This window comes from Physcomitrium patens, chromosome 14, assembly GCF_059467195.1.
Source record: "Physcomitrium patens ecotype Gransden chromosome 14, ASM5946719v1, whole genome shotgun sequence".
In the NCBI taxonomy this organism is placed as follows: Eukaryota; Viridiplantae; Streptophyta; class Bryopsida; order Funariales; family Funariaceae; genus Physcomitrium; species Physcomitrium patens.
The window spans coordinates 5,061,085-5,087,282 of record NC_143423.1 but is presented as its reverse complement, the minus strand read 5'-3'; the positions used below and the strand labels follow the sequence as shown (position 1 = coordinate 5,087,282).

The 26,198-nt window shown below is 34.4% G+C and overlaps 3 protein-coding genes and 1 long non-coding RNA gene across 33 annotated transcripts; 3 read left to right on the top strand and 1 right to left on the bottom strand.

The window, feature by feature from the left end:
* The first annotated feature begins 298 nt into the window (after nt 1–298).
* LOC112291894 (acyl-CoA hydrolase 2) lies at nt 299–6,655 on the top strand. 27 transcript variants are annotated; one of them, XR_016506262.1, is made up of 19 exons: nt 299–521; nt 1,070–1,155; nt 1,686–1,778; nt 1,863–1,930; nt 2,163–2,238; nt 2,495–2,550; nt 2,926–3,051; nt 3,184–3,264; nt 3,424–3,511; nt 3,772–3,884; nt 4,053–4,112; nt 4,270–4,325; nt 4,604–4,711; nt 4,839–4,895; nt 5,250–5,345; nt 5,504–5,552; nt 5,881–5,949; nt 6,096–6,258; nt 6,441–6,655. XR_016506262.1 is itself a non-coding variant. In XM_090255680.1 (18 exons), exons 2-18 carry the CDS (start codon nt 1,095–1,097, stop codon nt 6,174–6,176), a joined length of 1,338 nt encoding a protein of 445 aa, XP_090111806.1. In that variant the 5' UTR covers nt 299–521; nt 1,070–1,094; the 3' UTR covers nt 6,177–6,396. The 27 variants fall into 27 exon arrangements, 24 of the variants coding, with proteins under 24 accessions (XP_090111806.1, XP_073394793.1, XP_090111805.1 ...); XR_012218909.2 differs by having other exon boundaries at nt 327–521; nt 1,078–1,155; nt 3,412–3,511; nt 5,815–5,949; XR_016506261.1 differs by having other exon boundaries at nt 500–882.
* Nucleotides 6,656–8,252: 1,597 nt separating this feature from the next.
* On the top strand, nt 8,253–13,734 carry LOC112290994 (NEDD8-activating enzyme E1 regulatory subunit AXR1). Its single transcript, XM_024537900.3, has 15 exons — nt 8,253–8,388; nt 8,624–8,687; nt 9,022–9,194; nt 9,439–9,602; nt 9,944–10,054; nt 10,309–10,388; nt 10,678–10,819; nt 10,992–11,088; nt 11,382–11,470; nt 11,714–11,787; nt 11,969–12,131; nt 12,284–12,369; nt 12,566–12,646; nt 12,993–13,173; nt 13,341–13,734. The coding sequence occupies exons 2-15, from the start codon at nt 8,650–8,652 to the stop codon at nt 13,422–13,424; spliced, it is 1,563 nt and encodes a 520-aa protein (XP_024393668.1). The 5' UTR covers nt 8,253–8,388; nt 8,624–8,649; the 3' UTR covers nt 13,425–13,734.
* A 1,220-nt stretch (nt 13,735–14,954) lies between these two features.
* Nucleotides 14,955–16,380, top strand: LOC112291050 (uncharacterized). Of its 4 annotated transcripts, none has more exons than XR_012218851.2 (3): nt 14,955–15,569; nt 15,726–15,809; nt 16,056–16,380. XR_012218851.2 is itself a non-coding variant. In XM_024537993.3 (2 exons), the coding sequence occupies exons 1-2, from the start codon at nt 15,179–15,181 to the stop codon at nt 16,283–16,285; spliced, it is 621 nt and encodes a 206-aa protein (XP_024393761.1). In that variant the 5' UTR covers nt 15,020–15,178; the 3' UTR covers nt 16,286–16,380. The 4 variants fall into 4 exon arrangements, 2 of the variants coding, with proteins under 2 accessions (XP_024393761.1, XP_024393760.1); XR_016506259.1 differs by having other exon boundaries at nt 15,036–15,569; nt 15,726–15,897; XM_024537993.3 differs by lacking the exon at nt 15,726–15,809 and having other exon boundaries at nt 15,020–15,569.
* A 104-nt stretch (nt 16,381–16,484) lies between these two features.
* Nucleotides 16,485–18,159, bottom strand: LOC112291051 (uncharacterized). Its single transcript, XR_002972331.3, has 3 exons — nt 17,861–18,159; nt 17,175–17,253; nt 16,485–17,038 (listed from the first exon to the last, which is right to left on the bottom strand). It is a non-coding gene; the product is annotated as an uncharacterized LOC112291051 (long non-coding RNA).
* Nucleotides 18,160–26,198: the final 8,039 nt, after the last annotated feature.

The following is a 26,198-nucleotide window of genomic DNA, read 5'->3' as shown; positions in this document are numbered from 1 at the left end:
AAGTAGAATACGAGTCACGAAAGATACATACATACATACATACATACACGTTTACGAACACTTTCTAAATCCTACTAATGCTTATGAAGAGCCGCGGTTTAAGTAGAACAAACGCCCTTCCTGGTTGGAACGGACGAAGGCGGTCAGAACGTTCCTCTCTGCTATATACACGCGGACGGAAGAAACCCGACGTATTTCTCGTTCATTGACGTCCGGCGTGAACTCAACGAAACACGGAGACGGACGACGACGACGGAGCAAAGGGACAGAAAAAGGAAGAGCAAAATGACAATAGGAATAATAACAAAACAAAAACTGCTGCAGCGCTATTTTTGCTTCATCGCTGACATCAATCATCCTTATGCCAATTGAGTTACGGAGTCCAATCTCGATGTAAAGTAGCAGCAACAATGATAAAATGCTAATAATAGAAACAACTGGAGCAACTGTGAGAAGAACTGGAAGAAGCACAGATTGTCACCTCGATTTCAAGCTCAGATTAGTCCACGCCTCCAGTACAAGTCTGTTTTCATTTTATCTGGTGGTTTTGAATGTCTAATTTTAAGGTTTGTTGAGGGTGGTTGAAGAAAAGAGACAAGTGCAGCTGAAGATGAGTGAGGTGAGGGCCCTGAGTAGCTTAGTGTAGGAGGGAAGTTTAGTGTTGAGTGTTGCGTAAGGATTTAGCTTGGAGCCGAGTTGCTCCGTTGTGGCTGTGGAGGTGGTGTTTGTGGGGGGTTGTTTGATGTTTTAGAGAATTAAGTGGCAGAAGTTGGAGCGATAGTTAGGGGATCGTTTGCACGGGATTTGTAAGAGTTGTGCAGTCTTTTCAAGAAAGATTGATTAGGTAATGAGTTTACTTAAGAGTAATTAACTAGTATTCAGGTGAGTTATAGGGCAGATTGTGACGAATTTTCATTGACATTGTGTGTGAAGCTTCTAGTTCGAGCATTAGAGTAGTTACTATAACCAGATGGTGTGGCATAGAATTGGTGCTGTTAGGGCTCAGAGATGATAGTGTGAGTCTTTCTTTTTTCTGAATTGTTCACATAGAAGCGATGTTTGGGGATAGATTCTCAGATAGGACGAACCCATCGATGGCGGAAGCGCGGACAGAAAGTTGGACGGGGAAGCGGATTGTGGTTTCTCCAGTGGAAGGTAGCGATTATACTTCTATGTCTCAAGTGTGGTCAGAGCCTCCAATTTTGTTTTTTAATTTGTATGAACAGCATTGTCCACTTTCCTGTGTCATTGCCCTGGATATTTTGCTGAAGTCCGTCTTTTTGGTTTTATCATATGAGATGGTTAGATTCTGTACGTTGAAAGTAATTAGGTCGTGTTTTGCAACGTTAAATTATTGAGATATTCATTTGCCTCTGAACTGCAGATGCTTTTCCTAGCTTGTTGATTTAAATATTGCATTTTAGCTCTTGAATAAGTTTAAACAGTTTTGATTATGAGCGAGGTCGAGCTAGTTGTGGTCATGACTGTAGTATAGGATGCAGTGTATTATAAGATCGATATCATGGGCGCATCGTAGGCCATGGATCATGGGAACAACTCGAAATCGTTGAGTGTACTACATCTACATGGGATCCACTTCATGTTTTCGATTCAATCTTCCCCAAACTGAGATCCAGTGCAGTCTGCAGTAATTTCACATCCAATTTAACTTGAATGTGGTGCAGTGACGAATTTTTTGGGTTCGATACCATTATTGCAGCAGCTACCTGGAACATCAATCCAGAAGATCGCAGAAGTAGTGGAGCCACTTCAATTTGGTAAGAACGAGAACTGAACTATATTATTATCCGAGTTGGTTGGTGTAGTTCACACTCATTCTAAAATGATCCTCTGTCATTTAGGGAAAGGGGAGGTGCTTTTGCGAGAAGGTACACCTGAAGATGGATTGTACTTCCTTTGGAAAGGAGAGGTACACAAAATTTAAGCTTCTGATTAACTAACTATTTTGTGAGTTTTTAGCATATTGAATTTCATTCTAGGCATCATTCAGAGACACCTGCTCGCGATGGGAGAGGGGTAATGGATTAGTAGAAGGAACTATTCAGAGGTCTTTTCTGTAGTTTTTGCATGCATGTGTACTTTGACCCGTCTTCTTTTACACGAATCATTGTTCTTTTCTCATAAGTTATTTTCATTGGCAGGTAGAAGTTTCGATTCCGAACTCTATGGGAAGTCATACTTTGGGACTTTTGAAGTCAGGAGATTATTTCGGATATGGTAAGTTATCTCCTTTCTTTCTTTGGAGGTCAGTATATCTTATCCCATGATTTGCACAAACTTTGTGAACCTCTTTTAAGTGTGTCCATAAAAATGAGTAATAGCCTTTTCAAGTGCTTTTTGCGATTATCCTCAGCGTATGGTGACAACTGAAAATAAAACGTTCAGCAGATACATGAGCGGTTAGCATTTGTGTAGGTGTGTGCAACATTCTAACATGAAATGGAAGACCCCTGATTCGTGTCGTCTTTGGCAGCTTCTGCTGAACTAATTAAGAATCTCAATAAGTCCGATGTAACGGCTATTTCCGAGGTTAGATGCTGTCCTTAATGGTTTTGTTATAGGATGTGTACTGGCATTTAGCATATCTATATTACATGATTCAGATTTCAAGTGGTCTTTTTGAGCTCACCAGCGTTCAATCAGTGTCACAAGGGTTGATATTATTTGAATTTACTTTTGTCTTGAGTACAGATTGACTTTTGCCGGCTCAAGCTTAACTATGATGGTTTTGTTCATTTAGCTAGATCCTTTTGCATGTCTGGTAGCAATTCTAGTTTGATATTACTGTCTCTTGTATTGAGTTATTTCTTCTACAGTGAATCTGCCTCATTAAATCATTGCTGTGTCTGTTCAATGTTTCACCTTTAGTTTTCCTGAATCATTATGTTCTGGAGTTCATTGCAGGTTATCTGCTTTGTTCTTCGTAATGAAAATGCGCATCTGCTATCTAGTGTATCTATATGGGCACAACAACCAGATGAAAGTGAAGTTGCTCTTCTTGAGCGCATACTAGAGTTGGAGACTTTAGAGGTGAGAGGTATAGACATTATGAAAATATTTAATGGCGATGAGAAGAGGGATTCATTAGTTAGCTGTATGATATTTTTTTCTAAACAGAAGCTCTACGGTCATCGTTTTCTGATGATGCTTTGATGAATTCAGGTTGATTTGTATAAAGGATACACGAAGCCTGACTACCCCTCTTTTGGTGGGAATGTCTATGGCGGGCAGCTCTTAGGCCAGGTAAGATATGTACCCTTAGAGTAATAAATATCTTGGTTTTACTCTTGATGTGGAATGTTGCAGGGGTTGTTCAGTATTGTAATTGGTTCCATTTCAATGAACGTGTAGAGAATTATACACGTGTATGTGAGAAGACTTACTATATAGTGCAAGTTGCAGGCTTTAGCAGCTGCTAGCAAATCCGTGGATCCTGCACTACTAGTCCACAGCCTTCATGCGTACTTTCTCCTTACTGGAGATGAACGGAGTACGATTCATTTTTCTACGCACACATGTGCAGCAATTGCTGGAAGCATGCTCTGGTCAATTTTACTAAATTAGTCTTAATTCAGAGATTATATATTTTTTTCTAAAGATTTTGTAAATGATTATTTGTATACGAGCGTTGCGTGGACATGTTTCTCAAGCAGCATCATTGTTTGCTTGGTACTTTCCTGCCTGGTTCAGTGTAAGTAGTGCCATGTGTAATACTTGGCTGTACATTTAAAGTTTGTGTTATAAATGCAGTGCCAATCATCTACAAGGTAGAGAGGACGCGCAATGGTCACACTTTTGCAACCAGACAGGTTTCTGCAATACAAAAAGGCAGAGTAATCTTTACAATGTATGCCTCTTTTCAGGTCAGTACATCTCCTTCAGCTGTACAAATTCTTATTAGTCGAATGTTATGATGACCAAGCTTTCTAAGGATTATTTGAAAATCAGACTGGCAAAATTCCTCAGGTATCTGCAAGGAGCTTTAACAGTACTTTTCTTTATGATGGTTCTTTTGGTGTGCTTTCTTATAGAGATCCATGGAAGGTTTTGAACATCAAGAATCGATGCCAAATGTTCCTACTCCAGACCAGGTAAGTTCTATATTTTTGGTTGATCTTTGTTGTTTTTTATTTTGCATCTACTTCATCTTGCTGAGTTTATGTGCTAGCTTTTTCCCAAGTGTATTGCTGCTTAATTCTTTCTCTCAAATCAATGAGACATTCGTGGATAATTTTTCTGGATTTTCAGCTGTTATCCCAGGATGAATTACGGAAAAGATACTTTTCTGATCCTCGAATTCCTTTGTAAGCATATTTTTCTTCTATCCTTATCTCATTATGTCGACGGAATTTTATTGACTTTGTCAAAGATACAGATTCAAATAGTAATGTGCGGAATTTCATGGCAGTGCTCAAAGCCACCAAAATCATAGAGCTTGTGTTAGTGTAAGAGGCATGGGTATAAACGGCTATGTTATAGAGGTTATCTTTGCCACAAAAAGCAGAAAATTGATTCTTGTTTGCTAAAGTGAGTGAGGGAAAGCCATGCACCGAATGTGAATGGTCATGACGTGTTGTTTCAGGAAGAAGAGAGAGAAATGGGCTGGTGGTAAGCCAACCAAAAGTAGTCCTCTGGATGTGAAGGAAGTTGATCCTATTGACGAAGTATCTAAAGAAGCGCTACCACCATGGTAATTCAACTCTTAATCCACTTCCTTGTTGGGAGGCGCAAGCATTAATTTGAGTACTTTTACATGGTTAGTTTTTACATAGTATGTCTTTCTCCGTGTGTACTAATTTTGACGTCAAGTGGTGCAGGCAGAGCGTGTGGATGAAATCAAAAGGCAAATTAACTGACGATCCTGCTCTTCACCGGTATTCTATCTAACTCTAGACGTAATAGTGTAACTAGTAACGAATTGCGTGCTTCATGAAAAGAATAAAATTGCAACACATTATTTTACCTTTCATTTATTTATTTATTTATTTCATTGAGAGCTCATTTAACTAAAGAATCTATAGCTGTGATTTAGTACCCGATCGAATTTGGTAGTTACCAGTGGTACTTTGTGGCATTTCAGAAATGCAAACGCTTTTTCACTGTTTAAAAACGGATTGATAAATTGCATCTTTATAATGTTAGGACGTTCAGCATGATTACTGTACGTCTAAATTTATTCTGTTTTAATTATAATTGAGTAAATTAATCAATTGAACTGTCATTTTCAGGTGTGCAGCTGTGTATGCATCTGATTGGACTTTTTTAGCTACAGCAAAGCGGCCTCATCGGACAGTACCAATTCAGCTACTTAGTTTGGATCACTCGTACGTCTTATCGTATCTGCTGCATTCATCCTTCAAGTCTGTATACGTTCAATTGTTTGCCAACTAGTGTTTTGTTGACGTTAGATATGTAAAATTCACGTATTCCGCTTCATTTTCGTTGTATGGGCATTAGCTCAGTCAATTTGGTTCTGTTGCAGCATGTGGTTTCACAAGCCATTCAGAGCTGATGAATGGCTGCTCTTTGTGGTATGTTTCCGCTCATTTCCCCTTGATGTTGTAGGGCATTCAAATAATAATCCCTATTGAATTTGTTGCAATGATGTATAATCTTGTAAATGTTATGTTGTAGTACCCCACATAAGTACCATAAATCATCGTCATATAGGGTGTTTAATCTTTACAGCAGGTATCCTTGAATAAGGCTAGGTCAATTTTTGCACTCTATGGTGTCTTTGCAGCTGCTATGTGTGTCTGAAGGTTTCGGTAATGCTAGAATATGATGGAGTAGGTCACATTTGATTTTACATCACGATTACGCGCACTAGATCTTGATGGGATTGGAATGACGATACAGCAATCAAGTCCACGTGCAAGCAACGGTCGAGGATCAGTATATGGACACTTTTTTAATCAAAACGGAGAGGTACGAATTTGTGGTTGTTCATGTTCCTGCTCTTACTAATCTGCTGATTTGCAAGATTGTTGGGGGGCTTCACAGTACGGCCAAATTTAAGGGAGTTCTAGCAAGCATCTTATAGTTCTTAACTGTTTTGTTCAAATATCTTGCAGCTTGTTATGTCAGCTTCTCAAGAAGGGTTGATGCGCAAGCTTCAAAAGTCAGACCGATCCGTAGCCAAGTCCAAGTTGTAAGAGAATGGATGCCGACTGCATTGGCATTATTGGATTGTTATCTGAAGACGACGAACTTCGTATTTACGAGTGTGTCGTCTTGGCAAGCCCTAGACATATTACTTTCACATGACTTTTACAGCTAATCAGAATTCTTCTGTATTCCAAAGTATCATATGTCGATTTTTCAACAGCAAAAGATTATTTTGTTATCTGATTTATGGCCCATATGTGAGGGTTATACACCTGTGTAGGCAACATGAATGACATCTTCCTTGTATGCAGGTTATGGACTTGTCCATTGCATTAGATAGTTTCCTAAATGGTGGTACCAGCACATGTAGGCTTGTCCAGGGATAAGATTGAAGAAATTGAACTGCTGAGTCGTTGACAAATGTGTGGAAAGAGCAATTCCTACAAATGCTCACTTTATTAAAGAGGTAAATGTAGGATTTATATATATCTATACATATGAATTCAATAAATTGATGTGAAGTGTAGGTGAGAGTAATGGAAAACCATGAAAATATTGCAAACACAAAAGTGTGGATTAAAATCTGAAAAAGAAAGGAACAAATTTAGGAGAAAATTGTAAATTAGAAACACCATTGTTTAATTTAAATAAATACTTTGACATTGTATTAAGGTAAATTGTGGTATAACAATATTTGTTAGAGAGGCAAGTGTTTGAGAAATTTTTTTTTTTGTTGGATGTTATTCAATTAATGCAATAATTCAGTGATACATTGACATGATCAATATTGAATACAATGTAGCTTTCATTGATTGAGGGATCATTTAAATCGAATTACTTTCCTTGTGTTCAAATTAACATTTTTACGAACTGAAATCATTGAAAAATAATAAGATAAAAGGAAATATCCCAATAAATAATATTATAAGCAAATTTACAGTTGTGGAATTGTGCTTGGAAAGATCAGATTAATATATTCAAAAGAAAAAAAATATTAAAACAGATATTTTTTTATTTTGCGAGATTATTTAAATGTGTTTTGTAGTAGATATAATATATACACATACATTTATATTTAAGTACAAGCAAATATGCACAACCACATGTGAAGGTCAAAATCTTTTCTTGTTGTTTAGGAAGAAGAAAAGGACATCAAAGTGAGACTAAGTGAAAAATTTGCAACAAGACATTGGACCTTGGACATAATAGGTTAAGAACTCATAAAAATTTAAGATTATTTTGATTATTTTTTAAGAAGTTACTATCAAAAGTGAATTATCATTACTTTTTGAGTTGATTTTAAGTTTAAAAAGAGACGATTCAGAAATATTTTAAAAATTAAAAAAACAGTAGGTGGTGAATAATTGGCTACCTTGGCTAAAATTGCCTCATTGACTATGATCATAAACATTTCTTAAAAGTTTTTTAGAAACATGATTATTTTATAAGAGTAGTAATTCATATTTTATGTTATTGTCTTCTTTGATAATAAAGTATAAAAAATTAGAATTAAATTTTCTTTCTTTTGAAATTTGGATATTGCTTTGTGTTGTAGTTAGAAAACCAAAATATCTTGTAGATTTGACAATAGAAATAGAATTTTAAAAAATATAAAAAATATTTAAATCTTATTTTTTTGTGGCATTATAAAATGTATCAAAATATTTCAGAATAGTTGATTAAAAATTTTAATTATCAAGATCACAATTAAGAAATATGTTACAAATGCATGCACCTATCAAAAATCAAACATGTTTATGGATTTAAAGAATAACAATTCAAATCATTGAAATCTAAACTCACTTTACTACCAAAAGCACATCAACTCTTTATCTATTTAGTTTTTAAAGGGAAGAGATATGATAATAGAAAGATGAAATTTGTAAAAATACTTCTTATTAAAAAATAAAAATAAAAACTCCTTGACCCACTTCCGAAGCTTCGTACCTGGTTCCTCCCATATATTGCCAAGCGAGTTCTCATCACGAGTGTGAACAAGGACCCATATCATCCAAGTGAAGCGCGACGAATGAAACAATGACGAAACACAATATCATCCATCCATCGGTGTGGGGAGCTCCAAGTCTCTGTCCGAAGGCGAGCGTGGTCGAGAATGCGCGATGGCAGCCCATTTCAATTCGATCGGTGTTTGAATGTGTGCGTCCGTGTGTGTGTGTTTGTGTGCGCGCGCTATTCCGGAGCCGATTGATTGAGACTCAAGATGATGTGAATTTATTCCCATTTTTTCTGGCTCTATTGGTAATGTCCCGACATGGTTCCTGTTTCTGCAATGTGAGTTTGTTGCCAAGTAGGTTTTAATCCTGGAGTCGGAGTATCGGTGACTTGTTTGTGGATTGTACGCTTGGGGTGATGACACTGCTAAATGGATTCGGTGTAGGGGGGAGTTGTGACTGATCGATTGGATTTCGGAGGGAGAGTTTTTTTTTTTTTTTTTTTTTTTTTTTTTTGTTTTTGAGGTGCGGCATTGGTCTAGTTCGGAGTTTGGCTGGAGTTGCAGCCATGGCGCAGCGCAACCACAAGTACGATCGTCAGCTCAGGTGAGTCTCTATTTTGCCGTGGTTCGGCAGGCTGCCGCACTTGTGACCCTTAATGTAGCTGGTTCACCCATGGTTTGAAGTAGGTTGTAATCCTTAGTTTGACATGAATTTGATCTGTAATGTCATTGTTTTTGGTGAGTTCCAATTCTAGGTTAAGAGTACTCGAACTGGTGTTGGATTGATTATCGCTGATTGGTGTGGATGATATTGTCGTTTTGATTTATGAAGTGTCGTCCGTAGCATGGTCTTGAGATCCACCACTGCGGAGAACAATCTCTGTTTTCGGACCACTTTTAAGTGTAATTAAGAGGCAATGTGTTGTCGACATGTGCAGAATATGGGGGGAGCATGGTCAGACTGCGTTAGAACGAGCACGCGTTTGTGTTCTCAATTGTGGTCCTTCTGGCTCGGAAGCTTTGAAGAATTTAGTCCTAGGAGGGATAGGCTCTTTCACTGTTGTGGATGCATCCAAAGTCACTGAATCGGATTTGGGCAATAATTTCCTGGGTGAGCTTCGTTTGACCTGCCCATTTTCCTGGATTCTTCTTTGTAGGTCGATAAGGTCCGAAAATGTTTCGTGTACTCCCATTTTCCATGCTCGTTGATGAACTAAAGACTGAGTTTTGAACACTGCCCTTCTTCATATGATTACTTTGACTGTAGGTAGTTTTTTTTTTTTTTTTTTTTTTTTTTTTTTCCCCTCCAATGGACTGTGTCAACCTTACGGATGTTTGGGGATGTATTTTTGCAGTTGAATGGGAAAATCTGGGACAATCCAAGGCAAAGAGTGTATGTGCATTGCTTCAGGAGCTGAATGAATCAGTCGGCGCCAAGTTCGTTGAAGAGTCGCCAGAAGCTTTGTTGGAATCTAACCCGGCATTCTTCGCACAGTTTACTCTTGTTATCGCAACGCAGGTAAATGATACAGTTATCGTGCTAACACGCGATTTCTTTACGACGTGCCGTTTCGTGCTTGGCAATCACAGAACGCTCATTGTTCCGGTAGCTCTGATACGGAGTAGCCTTTGCCAAACCTTGCCTTGTCACTTATACAAATAGATGAGCTTAAAGTACATTTTTGTGTCTTTTTCTTGATTACATGTAGACATGGTAATTTCAAACCTATTTTCTACTATTATACATCTTGTGCTCAGGTTTATTTAGACATGAACTAATTCTAGTTTCAGAAAAATTCAAAGCTACCTTCATTCCTATCATTTTCTTTACCTTTAGTCACTGGGTTTGGTTTTGGCTAGATGACCGAGGCGGCTTTACTGAAGTTGGAGGAAATATGTCGTCAGCAAAAGGTTATGCTTGTAATTGCTCGCTCCTATGGCTTGGCGGGACTTGTTCGATTATCTATTGGGGTACGTGCATCAGGCGATGACTCTCTCAGTTGATCTCGCACTCTTCCTTATTTGGGTCATTGATCACCTCAATTCTTGTCACTTCATAGTATTTTTTTTATTAAGGGTGTTTGGATGATATATGATTGGAGCTTTACTTTAAAGTCCGAGGCCGTGCGCAATGTGCTTGCGATGTGACAAAACTTGATATATCCATGTTGGAAATGTCTGGTCTTTGCAGTGTTATAATGTAACTTCGTTTCCCGCCTGTACAGGAGCATGATGTAATTGAGTCAAAACCAGACAGCAAAGTGGAGGATCTTCGGCTTCATAAACCTTGGCCTGAACTTCAAAGGTCCAATATTGTCAGAAATACTGAGTTGTTTCAGCATGAAACAGTTTTTTGCTGCATTGCTCGAAGTGATGTGTGAATGATTTCCTTGTATAACACGTATACCGGCTGATACATTCTCTGTACCCCTAGGTGTCATCTTAATTAGCCAAGTAGTAGAATTTGATTGCGTGGATCTAGAGGTGACAAAGCATTATTGTGGTTTCTTAAGATCTGATAGATATTTTGCGGCTTAGCTTGCTTCTCTGGATATAGCTTGTCTTATTCCTCCTCGTATTTCTGTGTTGTGCAGCTACGTTAATGAATTCGACATTGATACCCCAGATAATAACTTGCACAAACATATTCCATTTGCAGTACTCCTGATAAAAATTTCAGAAGAATGGAAAAAAGCACACGATGGCAAGTTACCACCAAATGTTAGATTGTTCAAGGTACCCATACGGCACATTTTATCTTGAAAAAGGCATGGAATTTGATAGTTGTTAAATTTTTTGGAGAGACAAAAGTTCATATTATAATTGCTTATCCAGCTCTGTTGATTGTTACGTTAGTCACTATCTCTGTTTCTGAAGGACTTTTCGTTGTATTCTTAAAAAAATTTAGGAAGCAATCTCTGCAAGGAGGCGGGTTGAAGAAGAAGAAGACAATTATACTGAAGCTTTGAAAAATGCATACATTGTGTTGTTTCCTCCCCAAATTAGTAAGTTCTATGTTTCTGAATGATTGTATTGGTAAGGGTAAATGCTATTCTTCCATTTTCGTTTCATTTCATCACTTACTCTCTTTTTTCTCTTTTCTATAATACTTTTTTATTCAGGTTCTTATCAGGTGAGCTATAAGGTTTCAAGTCCTCAGAGAAACATTTGAATTTTGAAGTCATAAACCTTCTAGCTTCCATTTCTGATTGGTCAGTCTAGCTCTGTGTTTCAGTTCTGGTTTACGAATTTCTGAATGCCGATTTGTAATGGCTCTTCAATTCTTGGTATGTGCCAGATTCGCAATTACATGCTGTTCTGGATGACAAAGCAGCGGATGTTGATGCGTCATCTTCTGACTTCTGGGTCATGGTTGCTGCTCTCAAGGTTTGTTGAAGCTGGTCCCTATCTGAGTTGATTATCTGATACGATGAGGTTGCTATTCTACAATTTATTGAAGCCTCTTTTATGCACCCAAAGTTTTAGTTTTGTGATTCTACCATTTAGGTGGAAAATTTCTGCTTTTCCTAATTTCCCATATTTGCTCCTCTTTACTATTTCCCTGTTTAAATTTGTGCTTTCGTGAATGTTATTATCTTCTCTTATCTATAGTGTTTAAGCTACTTGCAGCTATTCATGGCCAATGAGGGTCAAGGAGATCCTCCATTGGATGGTGCAATTCCAGACATGCATTCCTTTACAGAGTAAGATGTCATCATCTCAATTAAAGTTTATGATTGTCGCGCTTTCCCGTCATAAGTCAAATATGTTTTAAAGATCAGTGGTAGATTTGGATAATTGCTTGCGGTCCCATTTTGGAAGGAATCAATTTATTCTAGTAAATGAATATGCCACCTGAACTTGTAGTCTTGACTTCTATCGCAGCTACTATATTAAGTTGCAAATGATATATCAAGCACGAGCAGAGGCTGATTTAATAGCTATGGAAGGACATGTGGCTCGCATATTGAAGCGAATTGGCCGGGAATCTTCTCCTATACCTAGAAGTACATTAAAACTGTTTTGCAAGAATGCTCGTAATTTAAAGGTATGAATGTTGGTACTTGCCTTTTCTATGTTGCCTGTGTAGTAGGTCAGGGAGTACCTTGCTACTTCGACAATTTCTAATGAATACCCGACAGTGTCTTGACCGTTTCAAGTCTCTTCAGGCAGCTCTTAACATCGTTAAAGCTTATGCAGGTATTGAGATGTAAGAGGTTGGGTGAAGAGTTTAGTCCCCGGTCAGGGCCTGAGCTTCAGAGACTTCTTGCCGTTGAAGAAAGCAGGTAAAGAGACTGTTCCGATCATCCTTATCTCTTACTTAGTATTCTTAGTGTGCAATTTCAAAGTGTAATGCAAGAGTATTACATCCAAATTCCCCATTTTCTTTACGACTCTATTAGGTTTCTGCTCTTTGCAGATAGTTATTTTAAATGATATGTTGAGAGGTTTTAAATGTATTTATGTTCGATTCTTTTACAGTCATCCAGCTTTGTATGTGCTGCTTCGGGCAGTAGACCACTTTTCTGCAACTTACAATAGATTTCCGGGTGTCTTTGACCGGTATGTGCTACAACTACTAAGAGAGATAGAATTTCCTTGATCTTTCTATCTCATGCAATGGATCAATGGCTGGACTCTTCATGTTAGATTTGGGTCTTATTTGCCTCCTTTTTTTTGAAACTTCAGAGGTGGCTCAATATTTGACGGAATTTTATGTACATCACATATTAGATTACTGACTGAGGAAATAAGTAGTTTCTTTGCAGCTTTTATTAATATATAGTGAACCAGTCTACATTTCTTAGGATTTGGTTTGTATCTATTCCTTCCATCCTGAAACAAAATGGAGTAGAATTTTAGGTACATAGTATTGTGTCTCGAAATACCAACGGTTCTGTCCATTCAGGGAGATGGAGGAGGATGTATCAAGGTTGAAGGCGTTAGCGGTAGGTCTATTAAATGACATGGGGGGAGGTGGAGCAAGTCTTCCTGAAGACATAATTAGCGAAGTATGTCGGTTTGGAGCAGGCGAAATGCACTGTGTGGCATCAATTGTGGGGGGAATTGCTTCTCAAGAATGCATTAAGGTATTAATGCTCCTTTATTCCTCAATTTGTGTCGATCATGAAGATTAATTTGTCGACTTCTGCTTTATGTTGCTTTTGACAATGTTTTTCTTTTTCTTTTTCATTTCATTGCTTTTCTTTCAATGCTCTATTCAACAATATCCTTAACTATTCTTGTGTCTTTGCAGTTGTTGACGGGGCAATTCACACCAATTCAAGGAGTGTTCATCTATAACGCTATGAGTGCCACCTCCTTAGTGCTAAATCTGTAGTTCGCAGCTGTTCTAATATCTCCTGCAACGGCTTCCTCTGCAGGTTACTAGGGGGGACATTCGCCATTCTGCAATCTTAGACCTTTCGTTCGTTTTTGCTCTCTGATCTGCTAGGTAATTCTGATTACACTGAATATTAGCTTCAGCAATCGCAAACATTAGATAAGGTGCATGGAGTGTACAGAAACTACTAAGGGTGGTTCTCCTCCCCATTAACAGATGATATGCAGACCTTCACTTTCCACTTGTAGTGGTCGGCTGTTCGTAGCTACTAGAGATGATTTTTATAATTGCAACGTTTCATGGATAACGTTTCTGTGTCAAATGATCAGCATATTTGATGGTTTTGAAAATCTTATGTCAGCCTGAAGTGTTTGTTTCAGGACAATTATGGTACTTAGGTAGAATGGCAAGAACTTATCTATTTTCAATGTGACATGGTATATTTCGCTTCTTTAGTGGAATGACATAGCTACAGAAGGTTGAAGAATCATCTCCACAAAAGCATAACATATAGCTCGCGGTTTACGAAGATCCAATCTTCCGTAATCAAGTATCAGGTTGCCCAGTTTTTAGGTGATTCTTACTTTGCGTTATATAGATTTATTCGTACTCCACATCTGCAGTAGTAGAAATGGTTTGAGTTATATTCCTGTTCTGAGTACCACAGACGATGTTGATCTCAGTTTAGAGGTACATTGGGGTTAGTTTTTGTTCCAGTATATCATGCAGGGACAGCAGTTAAGTGCTTTTTTCAGCAGAATGTTTTGTAAGAAATTTCAAGGACTTTGCAAATAGGTCCAAGCAATTAATCCTTGGAGAGACTTCCTTTGTATGAATCATATTTTATTCATTTTATTCTATATATTGTAAGAGCATAAAATCTAATAAAATCTAATTCTTGCACGCTAATGTTAGTCAATTATCATAGTATTTTTGTCATTTCAAATGGCTTTAATAGTTCTCACAAAAGAAATGAAATGCATTAATTTTATCCTTTTAGGCTTAATATTTGAGGGCAAGGTTACCAAATACTTCCACTTATTTGCACTCTAAATCCTTTAACATTGTTATATCCTCTCAAATGTGGGCTTTTGTCAATGCAATGAATATGTCTCCTTACTTGGTAATTTCACGTTTAGATACATACATTCATTTACATTAGAAAAATTCCATTTCAAACTTTTGTTTGCTTGCAATCCCAATGTTGAGATCTCATGTAATATAATAAGTTCTCTTATACACTTAGATAATCTTACTCCTTTCAATAAACAATCAACCTATTGATAGTGCAAGACAATAGACTATGTTTTGGCTTGATATCTTACTTACATGCAGGCAGAAAATTTCAAAAGAATATTTAGAGTGTAAATCAAATACTCATTACTTTTTCACTAAACCAAAAATAAATAATAAATAAATTATATATATATATATATATATATGCTGAGTTGACGATAGGGGACACGGTGATCCATTCGAAAGGGACGTTTCGTCCCCAGCAGGGAAACGTTCGAGACCCAACACCGCGCTCTTCGACTCGGAGGGGGTCCCGTTGCCGCGCTGGGGGATCACGGCAGAGTCACGGGGCCTCTGCACTTGTGCACTCGCTACTACAATTGCTCAACCTTCCGAGATCTGAAGCTTTGCTTCGTTGAATTGCTCAGTTTGCTGCGGTTTCCGGTTCTCTAAAGTAATCTGGAAGCGGCGTTTTCGAATTCGGATTCGTCTGAGGAGGTTGCATTGACTGCGGTATGGTTTTTGTGGCTAAAGAGAGTGTGTGCGGCCAATTAGGCGCTGCTTTTAGGTTGCGTGGATTCAGCTGTCAGCGGACTGTGGAGAGCTGTTTAATTTTGTACGGAATTGAGATAAATGAAAATTTTAGTGTGAGGTTCGATCTGAGTTCTCGTTTAAGGAGCATTGAAGCTGGAGGTTGTGTGCGAGTGAGTCGGCGAGGAAGAGGTGGTGCTTGGAGGAGAGGGTGTACTGGTAGTGAGCAGATCGATGTTAGGGCTTTTGGATCTCAAGAAAACGGGCATTCGGATACGGTGAAGGAGCAACCGAAGGTTTGTCTTCGGTGTGGGATGACCTATCAAGATGAGGACAATAGTCCGATTGTTTGCAAATACCACGGCCACATGACGGGTCAGTATCCTACTCTAAGCTTCTCTTTACGAAAGATTTCTTTTGTACGTGTAATGCTCTTTTTTAAGCTTTCAAGTATGACGAAAGCACAGGTCCCTCGTTCAATAGAGGATAGTGACTTAGGAGAATTGATCAATGCTGTTTCTCCTCGGGCAGATTGTGGAGGCTAACATTCATGTTTTCACCGTCAAGTAGCCCACACGTCAAGTACTGTTACCATTTCCATCGGTTGAAACAAGCGTATTGTCCTCCACTTCAACAATAAATAAGATTGTCGCAATCACTGCTGCTATTTTTGCTTCCCCCTACGATACTTCAGTGCGTTGATGTAAAAACTACACCTCGAATTGATACAACTCAGTTTCTAAAATGGACATGCCTAATTGATGCTGACTGTAGAAGAGTGGAGCGGCTTTCTGCTGCGGCTTGCAAAACATTTTGCAGTGCATTGTGATCACTCTGTGGTTCTCTTGTGCTGGGCATCAGGAGATCCAGGTTTGTATACCTACGCGCCTCCACATCAAGGAATAGACGGAGAGTGGGCTGATTCAAGTGGAGTTATTGTCTATAAATGGAATACCAAGAATGAACGACCAAATACGGGAAGTAAAAATTGGAAACAAAGGTGGACATGCTGTGGGGTGTACGATGAAGACGCTGCTCCTTGTCGTTTGGGAAGACATGTATCCTACGACGATGGAGCTACTCGATTTTGATTATGAATGTTATATACATATATCTGTGGGTATTGCACAGTGTTTGTTGAATTGCTGTGGTGAGTAGTTCAAACACAACCATTTATGCATCGCAACTACTCGTCGCAATTGATAAATGTTAATGTGGTAATGAAAGTGAAGACAATTAATTTGAAGAGAGAATTGTAACCTCGACTCACTACCAGCAGTTAGATGCTAATGAGCTTGAAAAGCGAAAAGATGCTTATCGGCAATTTCTAAGCCACGTTGGTGATGACGAGATACATCGGCCGAGCATTTCAATACCCGGTTCTACTCGTACAAAGAATGGTTTGTGCCTGGCTTGATTAGCAGAAGAAGCACATATCGTACAACAGTGCTACAATGCTTTCTATCCTCCACAATACTTAGCTACTACGATGAAATCGCCGGATCGACAAAAAAAGAAAACATACTAGCGAGAATGTGCTATGAGTTTGTGCTAAACTTCGTTGCAAAGCCCTGGAGCCTCTCTAGCTTTTTTCACGCCATAAATGCAGCTTTCATTTCATGAACTCGTTGGCGTAGATGGGGAAGAGGGCTGCAGTCAACAACCACGGCTTTTTCTCGTTGTGTGGCATCGGCTGCTTCCGAACCAATGAGAAACCGTTCGATCAATGGGAATCAACAACAGACGAATGTGAATCAAGCGAGCGAAAGCCCTCGAGATGCCGGCGATTGCATGGAGTACGATTCATGTCTAGGTCATTCACGCAGACACATCATCGTTGCATCCTGCAAGCAAACTGGTGAGTCGATTCTGGGGTAATCCCGTAACCTAAATTCTCAAAAATGTCTGGGGGTGAGACTTCACAGGTACACATCTGATTACAGTACATTCTTCAACGTTGTCCAAACATCAATTGATTACCGTGATGCAAGTTTCCTCCCGTGAAGAAGTGAACCGGTTGGAATAGACGAGGTGGAGAAGCTGGTACCAATTTCAGAATCTGCGCGGCCAATGACAGCGTCAAAAGCTATTCACCTTCACGTGACACAGTAGCTTAAGATTAGACACCGAAGTGAGATGAACGACGGAATTCCCGGGGGAAAAGAAAATGCGACAAAGACTAAAATGCTGCTACCCGAATGCTGGTATCAATCTACATTAACACCACAATAGTAAGCAAGTTATTGCTGAGAAACCAACAGATGCATAGACGTTCGGCTTCTCATACTCAAAAACTTCTGATATCTAAACCCAGAGCAGATAATCGGTAAACATGGGTAGTTACTAGGACTGAATGACATCACAAAGCATTCCCAAAGAGCAATTTATCAGCAGCGGAGCCAAGGCAGATGACCAACGATAAGATCGACTACACCGAGCTCGATAAAGTAACTCGAATCCTTCCCTCAGTAAGGTGATTTTCTCTGAGGTCTCAACAAAGTTGCATTGTTGACAAGTATCTGATAATCGGTTTTAACAACGGGTACAAGTCGCGGCGTGAGAACGAACAGGAAATGACATGAATGCGCACTTTCTCTACTCCCTCACTAGCCTCGAATTCTCCTCTCAAATGCAGTCAGTGACTTGTTGTGCTTTCCCAACGTTACCTGTAGTGAGACGGTAGTACACGGAAGTCATCACTGTCGTAACCCAGACAACCATAACAATGACAAGCATAATCCGCTGGAAGAGCTCCCACTGCTTCGTCTTCCTCACTCGCCGCAACCGAATGCTCAGTTGAGCCATGGAACACGCATCGTACATCTTGAGCGCCATGGTGCCGCCAGGGCTCTGAACTAGATTGGCAGTTGCGTGGAGGTGCAATCCCCAGGCTCTTCTTCCCTCCCCAAACACCCCTCGTTAACCCCACATCCTCGACCTCGCCTTCCCATCCACCGCCCCCCAACCCGTCGGCATCTCCCAATGCAGCATTTGTAGTGTCGGGACCTCGCGCGCGCGGCAACGAATCCCTTGCGTTTCCAGGAAAAGAAAGAGAAAAAAAGGGCGGGATAGGAGCATCATGTGGGTAGCATGCACCGGAGAGGATGTGCTCCTGGTGGAGATGCGGTGCTGCAAGGCTGGCAACTGCTATTGCGCGCCGCTGGAGTTGTAGGGGAGTTGTAGGGAGTGGGTGAGTAAGTGACGATGATGTCTCTCGCAAGGGACATGGGCAGGTTGCAGTGGTAGGCAGTGTGCAGTATGTGCAAAGATGCGACCTTGGTGTCCTCCTCTGCCCCTTGTTCTGCATCACCTCATTCTTCATGTTCCTTTCTTTCGTTCCTTCATTCCTTCATGATCCCATTCCTAATTGTTTGTATGTTTGCATGTTTGTTTGTTTTCTTTTTTTTATTTTGATGTCTATATCTTTTTCCAGATAATAGTTGGTTGTCACAGTGATACCTGGTGGGTGGGGTTAAATTCACATCTCATCCCCTCCTCGGCTCCACTTCCGATTCCGATTCCCTGGAATGCGTTGCCCCTGTCTTAAACGGCTTCTGCTCGTCAGTTTGTTTGCCTCCACCTCCTCCGCCGTCGTCGTCGTTCTCGTTCTAGTTCGAGGAAGAAGACGAGTGAGTAGGCGAGCGAGGTGAGGCCAAACCACGTAAACCATGACACCATGAAACCATGAAACCATGAGTTGACATGGGTTTTTGCCTTTTCACTTTAGACATTGCAAAATAAATCAAATAAGAGAATATGGATAGGATTCCAATATGTAAATTTTTAGGAAACATTTTTCTATAAGAATAGAATAATGTAATTCTATTGTACATTTATTTTAATTAAAAGAATATAATCCATAATTAGATTGGATAGTTTATATTCTTGATTACTTTTTAATAAAAAAATTGTAACAGAAATTATATTCTAAGTGTGAAAAAATCAACATCTTATTTTTGGTGCAAAAGTGTGTATGTATGTATGTATATATATATATATATATATTCATTCTTTTGATGTATATACAACATCCAACCTTAATCTAAGTTGATAGTTTGCCGTAATTCTAAAGCAATATTAGAAATATTAAGAACATGTAAATGTTATATGCAAACAAAAATAATTAGAAATTGGGATTCCATGTTGTTTTCTTTGATATTATGGTTTGTTATAATTTGGTCAAAAGTCCAAAAGTAATGAAAAAATTTAAGTTATTATTAGAAATAGCCAATTTTATTTAAGTATTTTGTATATATTATCTAAATATATCTAATTTGTTTATTTGGATTTTTTTTTAATATATATATTTTTCTTTTATTTATTGTAGGTATATAATTAAAAGATTGTGAATTAAAATAAACCATTTAAATTTATAGCATTCTATAAATAATTAGTTTTAGAGTAGTCTTACATTAAAAATTTAAAAATAGATATTAATATGTATAAAAAATATCTTTGTTCATTAATATAATTTATTACAAAGATAAGTATTAATTATAGGAGGTTAATAGATATAAGAGTGTGACTTCTCTCCTCCCTCTCAATGCACAATTTCTTCCTTTCTCTTTAAATAACTTTTCCCCTCCCTCTTAATAACTTCATCACTTCTTCCAAATACACTTCTCTCCACTACTAGACCTCTTCATTTTAGTAGTTCACTTCTCTTATCAATCCTCTCTCTTATTCTTTCTATTTCTCTCTTCTCTCTTTATACATATTAACTAACACATTTCTTTGGTTAAGTTTCTAGCAATGCCACACTCTTCTATAAGAAATTTAATCAATAAGAAGCAATTATAACTATGTAAGCCCAAATGATCATTTTCTTGAAACCTTGCAAAAAGAATTAATCAAATAAATAAAATAATAATTTATTTTTTTCTAAACTTATATTTAATGATATAATTAGGAATATTCGAAATAAAAATAAAGAAATAAAATATAGAACATGCCAAACTTGCAAGTAAAGACATTGACATAATTATATTTTACAAATAAGACACTTCCTTTGCAAATTGGGTGCTTCAATATCAAGCTCACTTAGTAGTTTTGTTAGATGATTTGATAAAAAGAAATCGAATTTTTTTTCTTTGAATTAAGTATTAATAAGGCCGTTAAATTTTCCAATAATTAGCTTCAAAGTTCTAAAGTCAATACAAATATAAAGTAGTGAAGTCTTATAGTGAAAGTAGTTTTGTTAATAGTAGAATCATTAAACTTGAGATGTATATACCTCAAGCAATAGTAACAAAATATAAAATCTAAAATATATACAAAATGCATAAAATTAGACTATTTCATTGCATGGTACATGACAAAAATAGTGTTCAACATTAAATTAAAGGTTTAAAGAAAGATAAACCTAGAATCACAATTGGTTTTATCACTAATGCAAATGGCTTTATTATCAAAGAAAGTCTTTTTTAATGGACATCTTATAAGATTAGAAGCATTCAATTAATATTGTAGCATCTAACTTAAATTTTATTACCAAAATAATTAAGAAGCTTTAATGAATTGATTTTCTTTTTTTTCTTTTTTTAGAGTGATTAGCATAAATATTGCTTCTACTAAACAATGTCATATTCTATACCAAAAGAAATTTTGAATCAAAAAACACTCGACTACTTACACTTATTACAAACATAATATAAAAAATCTAATCCATTGATTAACTGAATTTTTATAAGATATTAAATAAATATATAAATCATATTTTTTATTTAAATATATATATATATATATATATATATATATATATATACATATATATATATTAAATAAATCATGTCTAATGCTTTGATTTATGTAAGTAAAAACAAAGTAGTAAGAAACTTATAGTATTAAAAATAATCAAATTATATTATTCTTTTAAGTTGTTATGAATAATCAAACTACATTGCAATATTCTTAATTTTTTTTTTTTTTTTTGGTTTTATCTTCTTTTATTATATTTTTAGCTATTTAGAGTCTATGTCAATTTTTGTAGTTATTCTATTTATTTAGATATTTATCTATCTTTTGCATATTTTTTTTCATATAAATTTGTTGTACTTAACCAAGTCATTATAAATTGATTTTTTAATATAGAAGTCACATTATTTTTTATTACTATTTAAGAATTATTATTTTTATTTAAATTAAATTAATCTATAAGTATATTGTTTATAATAATGACCATATGTTGCTAAGACTTTTCTAATTTGGATGGTGTAGTAACTAAAAATATAGCTTGTTTTTTTTTAAAAAACTTTTTTAATTCTTTATTTTTTATAATCAAAATAAATTATATAAATAAATAATGTTTCCTAACTCTAAATTCTCTAAGCTTTTTTGGAGTTACAAAGTCTATATATAATAGATTTTGATGTGTAATAATTATATAATGAGTACTCAATGTCAATACTCAACAAATCTTAGCTTTCCCATGGGTTCAAAATCACACCATTATTCCAAAGAATCCAAACAATATATTGCTTTATTTTGTGTTTAAGATTCAAATCATTTGTTTTGTTAAAATTATATATTTTATTAAAATCTAATTTACCAATTTTACTAAACAAATAGTTTAATATTTTTATTTTTTAATTTTTTTTAAGATCCATTCATGGTACTTTTAAATATTTTTCTATCTATTTTTTTAATTGTCAATTTGGACCTTTTTTTAATTAAGATATAAAACTTATTGTAAAAAAGAATTTCAAAAATCTCAAATTTTGGTAGTTTAGATAATTTGAACTAAGTGTAATATTTATCATTTAAATTTCTAAAAAAATAATTAATAGATGTTTGAGAATAGAAAATAAAATTTTTCACCATTATTTTAATTTTTAATTTTTTTTAAAGAATAATTTTAAAGAGCCAAGAAGAATTATAAGAATGATATTAAAATACTATTGATAATGATATCTTAACTAATTGCATTATATTTGAAGGAGCACAAGTAGTCAAATTTGTATTTTAATTTATCAACTAAAAACTAATCCACATTGTAAGTATAAAAAAATAACTTTTAAGAAATACTTAGAAGTTTTATTAGGTCAATAGGTAATACCTAGGCCCATCTTAAATCATTAGTTCAAAGCTATTGCACAAATTTCTTGTTTTTCCAACATGCTATTTGTTTTTGACCAATTCTCAAAGTTCCAAAGCTAGGCTAAATTGTTTTATAATATAAATAAGATTATTTAAATTGGCTTCTTTTTTCTTAACAAATATGGTAGAAACATCTATATATTGACACATAACCTATTAGTTTAAGCTCTATGGAATATCAATGAAAAAAATTATTTTAGTTCAATTACTATTTTTAAATCACTATTTATATATTTTTAAATATTTTTTATTAAAATAATAATTTTACAGATATTTTAATTTAAAAATTATTTATTAATAATTAAAAAATATTTATTAAAAAAATTAATTTTAAGTAAAAAAAAAGAGGTTGTATTGAGATTTTGATCCATTTGGTTTTTTTAGAATTATTAGAATATCATTCAAAATAAATCTTAGAAATAGGAAAGTCCTTTGATTTTTATAGATCACATCAATCAAAAAAAAATTTAGTCTTTTTATAATAATTTTTTCTATATATTTTATATAAGGTATTTAATAAAGTAATATTTTATTAATTCCTAATTAAGATCTTATTTGATCCTTTATAAAGAAAAATGATGCAACCTTACATAATGTCTTAAAATAAGTATCTATTGTTAAAAAATTGATTGATCATTTTAATAGTTATCTTTATAATGTTCTAAATTCTGAATCCTAAATTCTAAAACTTTGAAGAATTCTATGTCTTAATGTTGTGAACATCTTTTTTAAATATAATTTCATTAATAGTTTCTTTTAATTCATTGAAATTATTAAAAAAATAATTCCTTAATTACTTTATTTATAAATTTGATAGAAATAAAATTTAATAGAAATAAATAAGCTATAATAATTTTGAATCTAAATGGCTACTTGCTTTTATAAAAATTAGCACATAAGTTATAATAAATATTTTTTAATTTAAAAATATTCTTTTCATTTTGATCATTTGTTGTTTTTGTGATATTATAATAAAGGGCCTATAGTATCTAGCTTTTAATGCATTAATACATTCTCTGGTATTAATCTTACTATGAATTTTCTACTTGAACTAAGTTCAAATTCTTTAATCTTGTCTTTATTTCTCATGTTGTATTAATTATGTTTGAACCATTTTTAAGGATCTTTAAATACTTGACTCTTAAAAGTAGACTTATAACATTTAGATTGCCTCTCAAATCTAGTCTTAAACTTCTAAGTAAAGTCTATTTTTTTTTAAAAAAAAAATTACAAAAGATGTTACATAATCTTATTAAATTTGAAATCTAATTTATTTTTTTTTCTTTATTTATATTATTTCGTATATATATATATATATATATATATATATATATATATATATATTTTTAAAGCATTTCCGTATTACTAGTATAAATATGTTTATCTTGTAGTTAGGTTTTTTAGGACTTAACTTTAGTTTAATAAATATTTTAATTAAACATAGTTTAAAAGTATAATATTTTTTCTGATTTTATATTCTTATATTTAGTCACTATTAAAGAAATTTGAAATTAGATAATTTTTTTAATATGGCTAGAATTCAAATATTATCTCTTTTATTGTTACAAAAAAGAAATTCTAAACCTATTTAAGATTAGAAATAATCATTGAGATAGAGTCTAAATTTTAAATTGTTTCAAGTACTTTTTTTTTATTAGCCAAAATATTACTACAAATAATAGATTCATCCTTTTTATTTTTAATCTTATTCAAAGTTTTACTTAATATTAAGAATAAATCCTCAAAAAATAAATCAACTAAGTCTATTTACGTTTTTTTTTTTTTTTTTTTTTTTTTTTTATATTTTTTGGATGCATAAAAACTAAGAAGACTAATATAACCTTAAATGCCTTGATATCTAAGTGAATTGAAGTTAATTACTAAATTTTTAATAGATATTAAAATTAAAATGCTAATCATTTTAGTTTTTATTCTTTTATAATCATTTATGTAGTATTTTAAAAAAAATTAATTCATTTTTGGCCAAAATAAAATATCAAATTCTTATGTACATGTATTATATAATTTTTATTCTTAAAAAAATAAATATTGCATTTTCAAATGATATTTTATATATTACATTCAAATCTTAGAATTTTGGATAGATCATTTAATTTATGCTCATTGCATAAGAAGATTTTAAAATTCATGAAATAAAGCAATAAAAAAGATATACCTTAAGGCATTTGATATTTAGTCTTTCTATAATAAGAATACAAGAAAATTACTTCTAATATAAGAATTTTTCTTTGATATCTCTTTTGAATAGATAATAAAAAATAAAGATTTAAATTATTTTTTTGTTTATTGAGATAGAATCTCAAAGACCTTTACAAATAAAAGATTTATTATTTATTATTTTTTTATAACTATTTTCTTTAAAAATTTATAAAATCAATAATATTGAATATAATTTTATCATATAATTTAAAGATTTTATTTTAGATTCTACTCTATAATTTAAAATTTCACATAAAATACTATAGCTTTTGCAAATCAAATTACAATTAGATAATATTGTAATAATAATATATTTTTTAAAATTATTTATAAAAAATATGTATTATTATCATAAATTTGATAAAATAAGTAGAAAATGGAATCTTAAGTTTTTTATTAAGTATTGTTTTGAAGATCAAGAATATTTTTTTTTATTAAATAGATGTAATTGTTGTTTTACTTATTCTACAATTCTTTTCAAAATAAACTTGTATAGGGGAATTCAAACACAAGAGAAGACTAAGTGCATGAGTTTTACTTATTAAGGTCACATAATTAACTGTATTCCGAACCACTAAAACACCAAGAAACATTACGATGCTTTCTCTCAGTAACAATACTCCTTCATCAATTGATAACAACAATGTGCAACCCTACATTCTCAAAATACCACTCAAAATATAATAATTTCCATCCAACACTAGGAATAACAAATTTCACTCTAACAATCTGAATTCACATAATTTTTGTAATCATAGACTTCCTCAGTCAAAACACACATAACTCTCAATAAACAACAGTTATAATCTTCCAATAATTCCTCATATAATTCAATCACTTAATACTCCAATTACATAATCAATAATTCATAAATCAATCTTTGATTTATTCCACAGACTCACTTCTCAGTATTCAAAAACTATCCATTACTCTTCAATAACAAAGAAAAAAAACAAAGAAACAAAGAAGTAGCACCAAGCTTATCCCAGCTCATGACTATCATAGTCTGGCACTCCAACAAACTTCTACAACTTCTATATAATTACTCTTGATTTTTAGATTCTAACCATGATCTTATAATTAACTACTTTTAATAACTAAATCAATCATCCGTCCTCCTGAACTGACTATTCTATGGACTATTAGTCTATTTTACCAATATCTTATAGAAACAAACTAATATCTATTCTATATAGCCTCACTCCTATTTATGCAGCGTCCTCGCAAATACAGAATTGTTACCTATCTAAAAACTACTTAACAAAACTCTACAAAGTTATTATTTCCTTTGGCCCACCCAATTAATCATTTGCTACATTATTGAATATACGTTCCATCAAATCTAGTTCCAATTGTAAATCTTCTTCCTCCCCCAGTCCTTCCATCGACTCTTTTCTCAACTGGTTTGATAGATCTTCATTATACTCTCCCAATTCATTGACATGAGCTTCCAGTTTTAAGATCTAGACATCTCGAAGTTCTAATTGATACTGCTCTTGACTCATCCATTCTGCAACATCTTCAATCGACACTTGTGACTGACTCTTCATTGTTAATTCTTAACTGGAACTACTACTCTTGAATACACAAGAAACACAAGAAAATGGTACTCCAACCAATCCAAAACAACACCATAGAATGACTTTAACTGGTGCCCCACTCCTATTCTTTTACTACCTAGTAATAATG